Here is a 13,095-nt window from a genome sequence, read left to right on the forward strand (position 1 = left end):
ATAAAATTACTTTTTTCAACGCTATTTAATATATTTTTACTGCAATACTTATTAATCTCAACTATAATCTTGTTTTCATGTTGTCTTCTTAATTTGGCAAGCATTTTATATAGCTTATAGAAAATTCACAAATTTTAAATTTAAGAAACTCCCATCTGGCTTTATGAGAACTGAAATCATTACTATTCTCAATGACTCCAATTAAATCTTTTATCTTTGCACAAAATCCTTCATTTTCAAGCAAATCAGAATTAAACTTCCAATATCCCTTTTTATATGAAATCTTAGTCTTTGGCTCAACAACCAAGACAATAGCACAGTGATCTGTTAGAGGCGCTGGTGAAATAGAGCAATCCTTAACAAAATTTAACAAATTATCTGAAATTAACCAATAATCGATCCTCGATTTACTAGATGCATTAGGTCTAAACCAAGAAAACTGTTTGATGTTAGGGTTAAGATTTCTCCATACATCCAGTACTTTAAGGTTGTTGCAAAAATTAGTAATCATAGAGTTTGGTTGAGGGGAACTACTTTTAGGTGGATGCCTGTCAAGAGATTCATCAGGTGTAACATTAAAGTCTCCACCTATGACAATATTATCTGTAGGGAATAATCTTTTGAAATTACAAATTAAAGAAGAGACCTCAGCAAAAAGCTGCTGATTTTGTTTTGCATTGTTATGACCATATACATTAACCAAAATAAAAAAGATAGATTCAATATCCAGCACAATTGCAACCCAATGTCCATTAGAATCAGTTTTAACAGAAATCACTTTACCTGGACAGTTGTTAAATAAAATTGCAGACCCTGCAGAGTGGGAGGATCCGTGGCTTAGTGTCAGTTTATCTCCCCATTGACTCGACCAAAAAGCAGCATCCGTTACGGTAGAGTGTGTCTCTTGTAAAAAAATACAATGCGAACCGGTTCCTTTACAAAATAAAAACATAGCCTTTCTTTTGACCTTATCTTGAATGCCCCGAACATTTAAAGAGAGTAATGAAAACGGTAACTTAACTGGAAACATACGAAGAACAAATAAAATTAGAAAAGAACAAACACAGATTGCGAACTCGAATCAGATATGTATTAAATGGATGACAATTAACCGAGTACATACCTCGCAACCTAGCATTTCTCCAAATTATCACATCTCACACCATCCTACCCGTATAAGAGAGAGAGAAAAAGGTTCAAGTGCAGGATTTCGTTGGGTCAATGCGTCTTCCTTCAATGTAACCAAACGGACCTCTGTAATACGCTTTTTTCCCTTCTTTACGTGCTTGAGCGATCAGCGGCCATAGAGCGGCACGAGCGTTTCGGTCTTCCTTCGTGAAGTCTTCCACAAATCGGACTCCCTGGGCTAGGCAAACAGATGAGTTTTTCGTTGATTTCCATATTTCGTCCCGATATTTGCGCATTGTGAATTGTACGATCATCTGTCTTGGTCTTCCTGATTCCTTTTTACCGATCCGGTGCACTGTGTCAATAATATCATCCAATTTCTGTATCAAGTGCGGAGCAATTTCGGCAATCAGGTCAATCACTTCCCTGCGGGGATCCTCTTCAGTTTTCTCCTTCATGCCGTTAATCCGGAGATTCCATCTTCTCTTATATCGTTCGAGATCAGACGTTCTGTTTTCCAGGTCGTTGTGTGCGGTGGTTAAGCCCATGACCGATTTGCTCAACTCTTTGCACTTTTCTTTACAGTCTTTAATTTCAGCCGAGTTGAATTCGACAGCTTTGGACATCTCTGCAATCATGATGCTGTTGTTTCGCATTTGATTCACCAATGCTTCTAACTTTTCGTCTTGTGAATCGAAGGGAGCAGTTAGGGAAGTAATTGCTTGCAGCAGCGTAGCATTGGTGATGTCCTCTTCTTGAGATTTTAGCTTTTTCGACATGTTTACATGTTTACCATCTCTGAATCTGCCGTGGTTTGAGCCACGCGATGATCCGGAGGAATAACAATCTTGGGATGAGTCGTTTGGTGAGATTTACGCATTTTGTAGGTCAGCAACAATAACACAAAACATTAAAGATACTCTGGGTAGGTGTAATTGAGAAACAAGCTATTTTCATAAAATAAAACGGGAGAAAAACTAAGCCGCTTAGTGAGAGCGCATGTGTTCAGCCCGCCATCTTGCCAAGTGAATTTGGATATATTCAGTTGAGGCGACATACTTATCACGCGTCAGTTGAGGCGGCGTCAGTTGAGGCGACATACTTATCACGCGTCAGTTGAGGCTACGTCAGTTGAGGCGACGTAGCCTTCTCACACGTAAATGTACACGACTGTCGACTTCGGCAGGTAATCCTGTCACATTCCACTCGCCATAGCATTGACTGACACAGGTGAATTACTACTAGCGGAACAGAACCTATAGAATATTGCGCGTGCGCGACTGAACGAATCACTCCCCGAGACGACTCGTTCTTCTCGAGTCACATTAAAGATTCGTTCAAAATTAACGAATCGTTCAAGAACGACACATCACTATTTGACACAGTCCCCAGCACTCGCGTTGCGTCCAGATCGCGGACGGTACTAGGAGGCATCAAATTCCGATCCTGTAATATCTCGGATTATACTAAAAGGAATATGAATACGTTACGAATTGCGGTCTTTCTCGTCCATTTTCTCGGTAAGTGTTTTAAACAATGGCTTCTTCATAATATATATATATATATAATATATATATATAAAATAAGTTGCTGCTCTAACCAGTTTTGACATTACTACTTTTATGTCTTGTGGTTTAATGTAACATTTTACACTGCACGCGACACGTATCTGTAATCAGCGTCAGCTCTCAGGTTTTTTCTTTTCTTTTACATATTGACTGTGTGCAAGATACACCAAATATGTGTTTTATATATCTATAAAGTGTCTTGTTGTGTTCCAGTGTTTCTCAAGGTGTGCAGTGGCGCCTCTGTGGACCGGTATGAGAGTGCCAAACACAGAACAACAATGGTCATCCTATTTCACACACTAGAGAAAACAAACACAGCAGGGCACCAGGTCGACAGAGGGACGAATTTGTGTGGAAAGTATGATGATGATGAAGATTATGATCTCTCTGTGGATTATGACTCAAACCAACCAAGAGGTAGACTTGCATAATTTCTCAAGTGGTCAGCCAGTGCTGATACAGATGTCTTCTGAATTAACACACATTTTACACAAGTACTCCAAAAATATTATATTGTATAATAAATAGAATATATACTTATGTACTTTATATAAAAAAATATATTAAAAATCCATGTTCCACACTTAGTAGGATGACAATTTGCATTTAACCAATTTACTATAAATATATTATTAGAAATAATCAAATTAAGTGTTGCATTTCACAGGAAATCTGTCAGCGATTCCCACTACTGAGAAGAAGATGACAAACGGAAAAGGTGAGGGAAGAAAGAATAAGCCCTGCAGCGAGATACACAAAGATTTCTGCTTGAATGGAGTGTGTCATTATAGTGAGGAATTGGACTCCCCTGTTTGTAGGTGAGTTTCATGCAGTTTTTGTTCAACAAATTAGCATCTTTTGTTTTAGGCTAAACCTTTGCCAAAGCATGCAAATGTGGGGAAAAACAAGCAGTTAATAATATAAAGGCCTTCAATATATCAAGACTTTAAAAATATACAGTTTAAATAGCAGATCAGAACAGCAAAAAATTAAAACAACAAAAAAAGTATGTTAGAGATACAGAAAATTATTGCTTTTAACAAATAGGAGTTTAGCCGAAATGAATTGATTTGGTCTCTTGATATGATTCTCATGTTGTGCACTTGAACTAATTTTGATCTTTTGGCTGGTGCTTCTTACAGATGTCAAGTGGGATACTCAGGAGAGAGATGCCATTTATTTACATTTTACACAAGTACTCCAAAAATATTATATTGTATAATAAATAGAATATATACTTATGTACTTTATATAAAAAAATATATTAAAAATCCATGTTCCACACTTGGTAGGATGACAATTTGCATTTAACCAATTTACCATAAATATATTATTAGAAATAATCAAATTAAGTGTTGCATTTCACAGGAAATCTGTCAGCGATTCCCACTACTGAGAAGAAGATGACAAACGGAAAAGGTGAGGGAAGAAAGAATAAGCCCTGCAGCGAGATACACAAAGATTTCTGCTTGAATGGAGTGTGTCATTATAGTGAGAAATTGGACTCCCCTGTTTGTAGGTGAGTTTCATGCAGTTTTTGTTCAACAAATTAGCATCTTTTTTTAGGCTAAACCTTTGCCAAAGCATGCAAATGTGGGGAAAAACAAGCAGTTAATAATATAAAGGCCTTCAATATATATCAAGACTTTAAAAATATACAGTTTAAATAGCAGATCAGAACAGCAAAAAATTAAAACAACAAAAAAAAAAGTATGTTAGAGATACAGAAAATTATTGCTTTTAACAAATAGGAGTTTAGCCTAAATGAATTGATTTGGTCTCTTGATATGATTCTCATGTTGTGCACTTGAACTAATTTTGAAATTTTGGCTGGTGCTTCTTACAGATGTCAAGTGGGATACTCAGGAGAGAGATGCCATTTATTAATGCTTGTTAGTAAGAAGGAACCGCGTTACAGCGAGATCACACCTCTAGCGGTCATAGCAGTGGTCCTGTCCCTCACGTGTCTCACAGTTATCGCTATTCTGCTGGCACTAAGGTAAGTTACCATGAATCACCATTATATTATTCTTAATCATTAAACTGTTATTGTAAATTCCTTCTATTTAGCGTGTTTTTCTTACAGGTACCACAAAAAAGATGACGCTGATGTAGAAAGTGCAGAAGTGATAGGGGAAGAAAAGTAAATGGTTCCCAAAGATGGCCAGGTTTTATTTGTTAAATATTAAAATGAATGTAAAATCATATTTATTACTGTTTTAAAGGAAGGAGGAACCCAAAAGGACAGATGGCACTGAGGAAAAGCAGGGGCACAATTGCTAGATTTCTAGATCCTTACTTTCAGATGTCCTGCAGTCCTGGCGGCTGTCTACACTGCAGGAAGGATGTTTTGAACGCTGCTTCCGTACAGTGTTCTTGTCAATCTCTCATTGTGGAGATCATACAGAGAGGACTGAACCGGATGAATGTAGGGCAACTTTAATCAAGTTGAACATACTTGTAATTATTTATAAGGGTTTTTTTTATTTTTTTATCTGTAACAAGTGTAATGAATGTACTAAGTCTTGTAAATGGTATTTTGTCTAGATGTTTATTATTGATAGATCCAATCAAATAATGTTCTAATAGGACGGACGTTGCATGAAATACTTTGCAGTCACATATTGAAGACCCCTTAGTAAAGTTTTAATAATATTATCGCTAAACTGTGAAGTAAACAGATTTGCGGAGGTCTAAAAATGCAATCAATTAAATCACGTACTGTGGTGGAATGTCAAATGCAGGGCTTTGTGGGTCTTACTGAGAAAGTTTAGCTTAAATTAAGTGAAATAAAATGGAATATGTTTATCAAAGTATTTTAAGTGCTATGTGTATAGTATAAAATAACATGATTTCATTTACTAATTTTAATTTCAATGATATTACTGTTTCACTTTACTAAACAATTGTGTAACAAACATTGTGACTTTCTAAGTGTCTGTGATCTTGTTTTCAGTGTTTATATTAGTAAGTCTGGAAAGATGCAGGTCTGGTAGAATATCAAGTCATTTTTTTTAATAAAGTGCAGTAAATTGGGATATGTTGATTATATATATATATATATATATATATATATATATATATATATATATATATATATATATATATATATGTGTGTGTGTGTGTGTGTGTGTGTGTGTGTGTGTGTGTGTGTGTGTGTGTGTGTGTGTTTTCATTTCATCTTCATTTCGGTTCATTCTTGGTTTAAAAAAATATCTTCAGGTTCCATATGCAGAGCGAAATGGGAAAAGTCCAGCATTTAGCAATAATTAGTATTAACTCTGTTATTATTCTTGATTTTTGAAACTACCAACACTTTGCATTTTTGAATTATGCCTTATGTGTGACCAAACATTAAGTATTATTTGTTCCAGCTGTTTGATCGCGCATATTCACTGGAAACAGCAGGCGTTCACCAGACATTCGGCGTGAGCACTTTGACATAATGTTAATTATGATTTTTTTCCATGGATACTGAAACGCCTATTTACCTCATGAATAATAGTTAAGCTTCAAATGGGCAACATCACGAATGTTTGGATTTCTCCCGAATGAGAAAGCCCAACCTTGGCTTTAAATTATTATTATTATTTGTTTTTTTATTACTAAGCCTATATTATTATATACTGCAATTATATTTATCCATTAGAATTATATATTTCTAATTCTTGTTTTGTTCTAATAAATTAGTTAAATTTAAAGGATTTGTTGTAAAGTGAAGGGAACTAAAAATATCCTGTTTGTACATTATAACATTGTTAGGCTAGCCGTTATTATTTCTAAATGTAATATAATGCAACTTATACCTGACTTATATTTTTTCCTCTCACAAACTCAGATTTATTTTTTAAACATGCAGCAAACGAAAATAGGTGATTAATCCGTTAAAATCAAACCTATACACAACTCATATATTTTTTTCCTCTGACAAACTTAATTTATTTTTTAGCGTGTTCAAAAAATAAAAAATAAAGAAAACAACCAGCAAATGAAAATAGGCTATTAATCCGTTAAAATTTGTTACTCTGGGTTAACAGTAATTATAATTATTTTATACTTCAGAACAGAGCCTGGGCCTAATCTAGGCTATCCAGGGTTTTTTTTTTTTCATTGAATCTCAAAATGACTTCGTTCATCACATTCACTTCACGTGCTCTGACGCAGATCAGCCTCCCGCGATGCTCAGCTGTGGACGATTTAAAAATGTTTGACATAAAGGTTGCTGTCCCATTTTATACAGGAATTGTTCATTTAAAAAAATCGAATTATATTGTTAGTTCTAATTATATTGTTAACACAAGTTCATTTAGGCTATTTAACATGCACTGTGACATTTTACCATTTTTTACTTATAAACTCCTTGAGAATTTAAAGTTAGTTTAATAGTAGCCTATTTAAATTCAAGTTTAAAAAAAAGGTTTTAATTGCTTAAATTATTTTTATTAATTAATAATACGTTATCATGTTTATTCTTGTAGAAAATACGTGTTTATTCTTTAAGAAAATAAGGGAAAAAATAAGGGACGATCTGAATATTTGTACATAAACTTTACCTATTTATATAGGCTAAAATTATTCAAAAAAATAAAATAAAAAACAATAAAATAATTTCATTAAAAAATACCATTGGCCTGAGTAATTTTGACCATTATAGAATTGTGACTTTAAAGGTTAGTTATTTAGGAGGTGAAAATACTGTGAAATCACTAATGGCATGGATTTTAAAGGATAACAACTGAAGGTTTATGAAACATTGGCCAATAAAGCATTTTTTTTTAAAACAACGGAACTTAAAGTGAACTAAAATATTATTTCAACCATACAGCATGTGAATAAATAAAATGCATACTATTCCTGACATTTCATTCACAGTTTCTGGTGTTTGGATTTGTACTTCAATATAGCTCCAAGTTTAAGAATAGCCCTAGACTAGTTTCTCTCTCTCTCTCTCTCTCTCTCTCTCTCTCTCTCTCTCTCTCTCTCTCTCTCTCTCTCTCTCTCTCTCTATTTAACACATAGACAGTAAAAGAAATGGACACAGCGACCCCATTGGAACTCATTTGAGACAAGTGAAGCCCATTTTTAGCGATTTTTAGCACTTCCGTTTCTGACTCGCAGACTCAAACTAAGGCTGTGTCCAAATTCAGGGTCTGCATCCTCCTTAGGATCCTTCCTACCCGGTTGAAGGAGGAGGGGTCCTCCGACGACCGCGAAACCTGGAAGTCGGTGATTGTGAATTTGGACAGCCTACCCTTCTTTCAGTTCCCTCCCTTACCCGTTGCTCATATCCTGTCGCCTAGCAACCGTGACAGCGCTAAGCAAGAAGCGGGAAAATGGACAAACAAAGTTATTCTCCTCATTTTAAATCTTTTTGAAGGAATAAAGCAATTAAATAAATCAAATACTTTCTTTGCTCGTTGTCGGAGAGGTTTTTTATATCAGACTACAAGACAGTCATATCCAGGTAAGCCATTATAGCCTATTTTCATTTATGTTTTAAAACAAAATGCCTAACTAGACAACCACTGAAAAAAAATATTTTTTTGAAAAGCCAGTTTTTAAAAAAGGTACTCCTCTCCCACTCCGCTACCGCTCGCTTCGTCCGCCATTACGCACTGCCGAAAAGAATTATGGGATAGGTAGGACGGGAAAGGATCCACCACATCCATCCTTCCAATTCGGGGAAAAGGAGGACGTATTTGTGTGCCGCATTTGAAGGATCCTACGAATTTGGACAGCCTTCGTCGCGGCGCTGTGACGTAACATCCTTCAAATGAGTACTCCGAAGGATGCAGACCCTGAATTTGGACACAGCCTAAGCTTGATGACGTCAGCGACCTGTCTGACAGATGTAATCTTCTAGTAGCTGCCCAGCAAACATTGGTCCGACGGCGACTTTCTTGTGGCCGGCCAAAAATATTCGCGGTAGGACGGCATAAATCGGTAGAAATGTGTAACATAGAACATTTACTAAAAATGCATTCAGATACGTTTGTACATGTCTATAGTTCTATGGGGTTTCATGTATAATTGTTTCTTTGACTTTTAGCTACGTGTAGTTCAATATTTACCCGTGTTGTGAATCGGTTGTGAGAGGACGTCACTATGTGACGTCTTTTACAGGTGCATTACACGTCCATCGTGATCCTCTATGAAATCCTTGTGGAATATGCAAAAGCTGTGCTTACACCTTGATTAATACTGCACTAATTAATTTAAGTGCACCAAGTAGTTTTTAAGAGGTTTTAAAGAGGTTGTGAATAGACGTCCACTGACGTCTTTTACATGTCTCTGTGACGATTCGCGACCAGTGAAACACAGGGAGACGAGAGATCCAAATCGCAGGTATGTTTTATTTGGGATAATCCAAATTCGTTGTCAGACATGCCAGGGTCAAAACCACAAATGCAGTCCAAACAAAAACAAACAAAGAAAGGAATAGGAATGGGAACTCAGAATATGAGGAGGGAAGTATCTTGGGAAGCGAGAAGCTGGTAACACGAAGGGTAAGGACTCCATACAAACAACAGGGAAAGACTGGTATTTATAAGGAGGCTAATGACAATAGATTGCCTGCACCTGGTGCAATTAACTGGAGTGCAATTACTGTGAAGACGACCAGACTAGAGGAATTATAGTGCCTATGGTGAAGTGCCTAAGGGGAAGTGAGCCCACTAGTGGACACCCTGGGAAACAGAGACTGACAGCGTGACATTACCCCCTCCTCCACGGAGCAGCTGCCAGATGCTCCACCCGAAACCAAGGGAAAACCAACAGACAAAGAGACTAGGAGGGAGGTGGAGCGGCGGAGGGACGAAGGGCCAGATAACATGGAAAAACAGAGACAAGAGGACCAGGTAGAATGGGGAAACAGAGACAAGACAACCAGATAAAATGTCCAGGAGGGTGGTGGACCGGCGGAGGATCAGGGGGAGGGATGGAGGGCCAGGTCCTATAGGGAAATGGAAGGACAGACACAGACTAGAAACCCAGGAGGGAGGTGGACCGGCAGAGGATCAGGGGAAGGGACGGAGGGCCAGGTCCAAAGGAGGAAATAGACAGAAAAAACAAAAGAAAACACAAAAACATAAGTCCATGAAGGACATCACGTGACGCCCACCAGGGCGGAGCAGAAGACCACCACAACCGTGTGGTCAAGGTGGAAGCCCCCCAGGGCAGAGCAGAAGACCACCACCTCCACGTGGTCGGGACGGATGCCCTCCAGGGCGGAACAGAAGACCACCACATCCTTGTGGTCGCGGCCGGAGTCCCCCAGGACGGAGCAGAAGACCACCACAACCGTGTGGTCAGGGCGGAAGCTCCCCAGGGCGGAGCAGAAGACCACCACCTCCGTGTGGTCGGGACGGATGCCCCCCAGGGCGGAACAGAAGACCACCACGTCCTTGTGGTCGAGGCCGGAGTCCCCCAGGGTGGAGCAGAAGACCACCACAACCGTGTAGTCAGGGTGGAAGCCCCCCAGTGCAGAGCAGAAGACCACCACCTCCGTGTGGTCGGGATGGATGCCCCCCAGGGCGGAACAGAAGACCACCACGTCCTTGTGGTCGAGGCCGGAGTCCCCCAGGGCGGAGCAGAAGACCACCACAACCGTGTGGTCAGGGCGGAAACCCCCCAGTGCGGAGCAGAAGACCACCACATCCGTGCGGCCAGACCAACGGGAGGACGAAACTCTGGTAATCCTGTGGTGTTTCTACTGGATTCCAGAAGATCGGTGCTGACTTGACTCTGCTCATGAAGATTATTGGTGACTTGCATTTGTTCATGAAGATCCCCGGGGATTTGACTCAGTCCTTGAAAATCACAAGTGACTTGACTCTGTCCTGAAAGGTCAACGGTGACTAATCCTGACTCTGGAAGGTCGACGGTGACTAACCCTGACTCTGGAGGGTCCATGAGCACCTCACTCGACTTTGGAGGGCCCGCGAGCACCTGACTCGACTCTGGAGGGTCAACGGGAACCTGACTCAACTCTGGAAAGTCAATGGGCACCTGACTCAACTCTGGAAGGTCAACAGGAATCTGACTCGATTCTGGGGAATCAACTGGAACGTGACTCGACTCTGGAGGGTCAACCGGAACCTGACTCAACTCTGGAAAGTCAACAAGCAACTGACTCGTCTCTGGAAGGTCGACAGGAACTAGCCCTGACTCTGGAAGGTCATCGGTAACTAACCGTGACTCTGGAAGGTCGACGGTGACTAACCCTGACTCTGGAGGGTCCATTAACACCTGACTCGACTCTGGAGGGTCAACGGGCACCTGACTCGACTCTGGAAGGTCAACAGGAACATGACTCAACTCTGGAAAGCCCACTGTAACTGCCCTCCTCTGCAGTGGCTCCGGGCTGGCGGCCATGTTGCGCAGCGGCGCTGGGTTGGTGGCCATCTTATACTGTGGTGCTGGCTCAGCAGACGTGACGTGAACGGTTTTGGGAATCTCTAGGATCTTTGACAGCATGGAGAAATAATCCAAAAACGTCTCTGCGCCCATCTTGGGCGTTGGCACTGAGCTGGCGGCCATCTTGCACCGTGGCGCTGGAATGGTGACCACTTTGTGCTGTGGCACTGTGCTGGCGTCCATCTTGCCTCGTGGCGCTGGGTTGGCGGCCGTCTTGTGCTGTGGCGCTGGGCTGGCGGCCATCTTGCCTCGTGGCATTGAGCTGGCGGCCATCTTGCCTCGTGGCGCTGGGTTGGCGGCCATCTTGTGCTGTGGCGCTGGGCTGGCGGCCATCTTGCCTCGTGGCGTTGAGCTGGCGTCCATCTTGCCTCGTGGCTCTGGGTTGGCGGCCATCTTGTGCTGTGGCGCTGGGCTGGCGGCCATCTTGCCTCGTGGCGTTGAGCTGGCGGCCATGTAACCTCGTGGCGCTGAGCTGGCGGCCATCTTGTGCTGTGGTGTGGGGCTGGCTTCCATCTTGCCTCGTGGTGTGGTGTTGGTGGCCATGCTGCGCAGCGGCGCTGGGTTGACGGCCATCTTGCACAGCGGCGCTGGCTCAGCCAATTTGCGCCTCCTCTCCCCTCTCGGTCTACGATGGGGAAACGGCAGCTCCCATCCGAACCCCGAGTCAACGGGAGGCCACAGTGGAGATCGCTGCAGGACCTCCTCTCGACTACCCCCTCCTGAGCGACCTCCCCTGGTTCCACGGAACACTACCAGGCGGGTACCCTCAAAACCATTTCTCACCCGCTCGGTGACTGGGAAGGAACTATGGTTAGACATACCGCTGGATCTCTTTGGATGGAGTCCTTCTGTGACGATTCGCGACCAGTGAAACACAGGGAGACGAGAGATCCAATCGCAGGTATGTTTTATTTGGGATAATCCAAATTCGTTGTCAGACATGCCAGGGCCAAAACCAGAAATGCAGTCCAAACAAAAACAAACAAAAAAGAAAGGAATAGGAACGGGAACTCAGAATATGAGGAGGGTAGTATCTTTAAGGATGGCTGAAGCGAAACAGTCGTTCCGAAGCTTTGCGAGATCCCGAAGCGCAGATGTGTCGAAACACTGATCCGAAGCGTGATTCGAAACACCCATGTCACGTGACTATGACCAAACGAAGCCTCGAAGTGTTTCACTAATTGTTTCATCAGGTGTGGTCCGCCGAATCAGCGTTTGATTGGAACGGTCGGGAACAGACCACACAATCGCACATCTGTATAAAAGTGAAATAAACGCATTTTGACCTCGTGGGTTTTTGGGTTTTTGAACCAAATGTGCCATATTGTTTCGAGGCTTCGAATCAATCCGACACTCGTCTCAACGGTGACACCTAGTGGTCACTTGCAGGTGTTGATCTGAAACAACCTTGACGAGCCATTAAAAAAATGTGTTGTTTTTTTATTATTATAATGTTCTAATATGTGAAGCTTGTAACCTATAGGCTCCTCACTGTGCATAATGTTATTTTGGTCATGAAAAATGAATATTAATAAAAGAAATCAAGCCACAATGTCTCACTTTTTTAGAGATTTTTATTCAAAAATATTAATTTATCTGCTGTGGAAAGACTTAGCCTACTTCTTTTTTTACAGATAATTTCTCCAGCCTTTGAAAAAATCCTCTCACAAGGGACACTTTTTGCTGGCATACAAAGATATTTTTTTGCAAGGACATACAAATGAGGAAAGATTACTGCTCTCTCTTTCCAGTAAGTTAGTGGATCATGAGTTCTGGGCAAATACGCATCGTTGATGTATTTTTTCACTTCCACTGTGGCATCAGCTGTAGCATTGTGTATCATCTTGGTTTGATGGATGCGAGTATCAAAAAGTTCCCATAAACTGTCCTGTGTTTCTACTGGTGTTGATGTTTATGGTGATGGTGATGATGATGATGATGGGTGTGATGTTGACATTTCTGGGTCTGAATAATAATGAAAACA

General features: G+C 40.9%; 1 protein-coding gene across 1 annotated transcript; it reads left to right on the forward strand.

Moving 5' to 3' along the window:
- The first annotated feature begins 1,954 nt into the window (after window positions 1-1,954).
- Window positions 1,955-5,141, forward strand: LOC132116586 (proheparin-binding EGF-like growth factor). The gene is made up of 6 exons (XM_059525456.1): window positions 1,955-1,993; window positions 2,921-3,113; window positions 3,364-3,514; window positions 4,522-4,695; window positions 4,783-4,839; window positions 4,922-5,141. Exons 1-6 carry the CDS (start codon window positions 1,955-1,957, stop codon window positions 4,977-4,979), a joined length of 672 nt encoding a protein of 223 aa, XP_059381439.1. The 3' UTR covers window positions 4,980-5,141.
- The last annotated feature ends 7,954 nt before the right edge of the window (window positions 5,142-13,095 follow it).

This window comes from Carassius carassius, chromosome 36, assembly GCF_963082965.1.
Source record: "Carassius carassius chromosome 36, fCarCar2.1, whole genome shotgun sequence".
Taxonomy (NCBI): Eukaryota; Metazoa; Chordata; class Actinopteri; order Cypriniformes; family Cyprinidae; genus Carassius; species Carassius carassius.

Coding starts and splice junctions, on each gene's coding strand:
- LOC132116586 (XM_059525456.1), top strand. CDS start 1,955: ATGATCCGGAGGAATAACAATCTTGGGATGAGTCGTTTG. Junction 1,994..2,920: donor ATCTTGGGATGAGTCGTTTG/GTGAGATTTACG, acceptor GTGTTTCTCAAG/GTGTGCAGTGGCGCCTCTGT. Junction 4,696..4,782: donor GCTATTCTGCTGGCACTAAG/GTAAGTTACCAT, acceptor TTTTTCTTACAG/GTACCACAAAAAAGATGACG.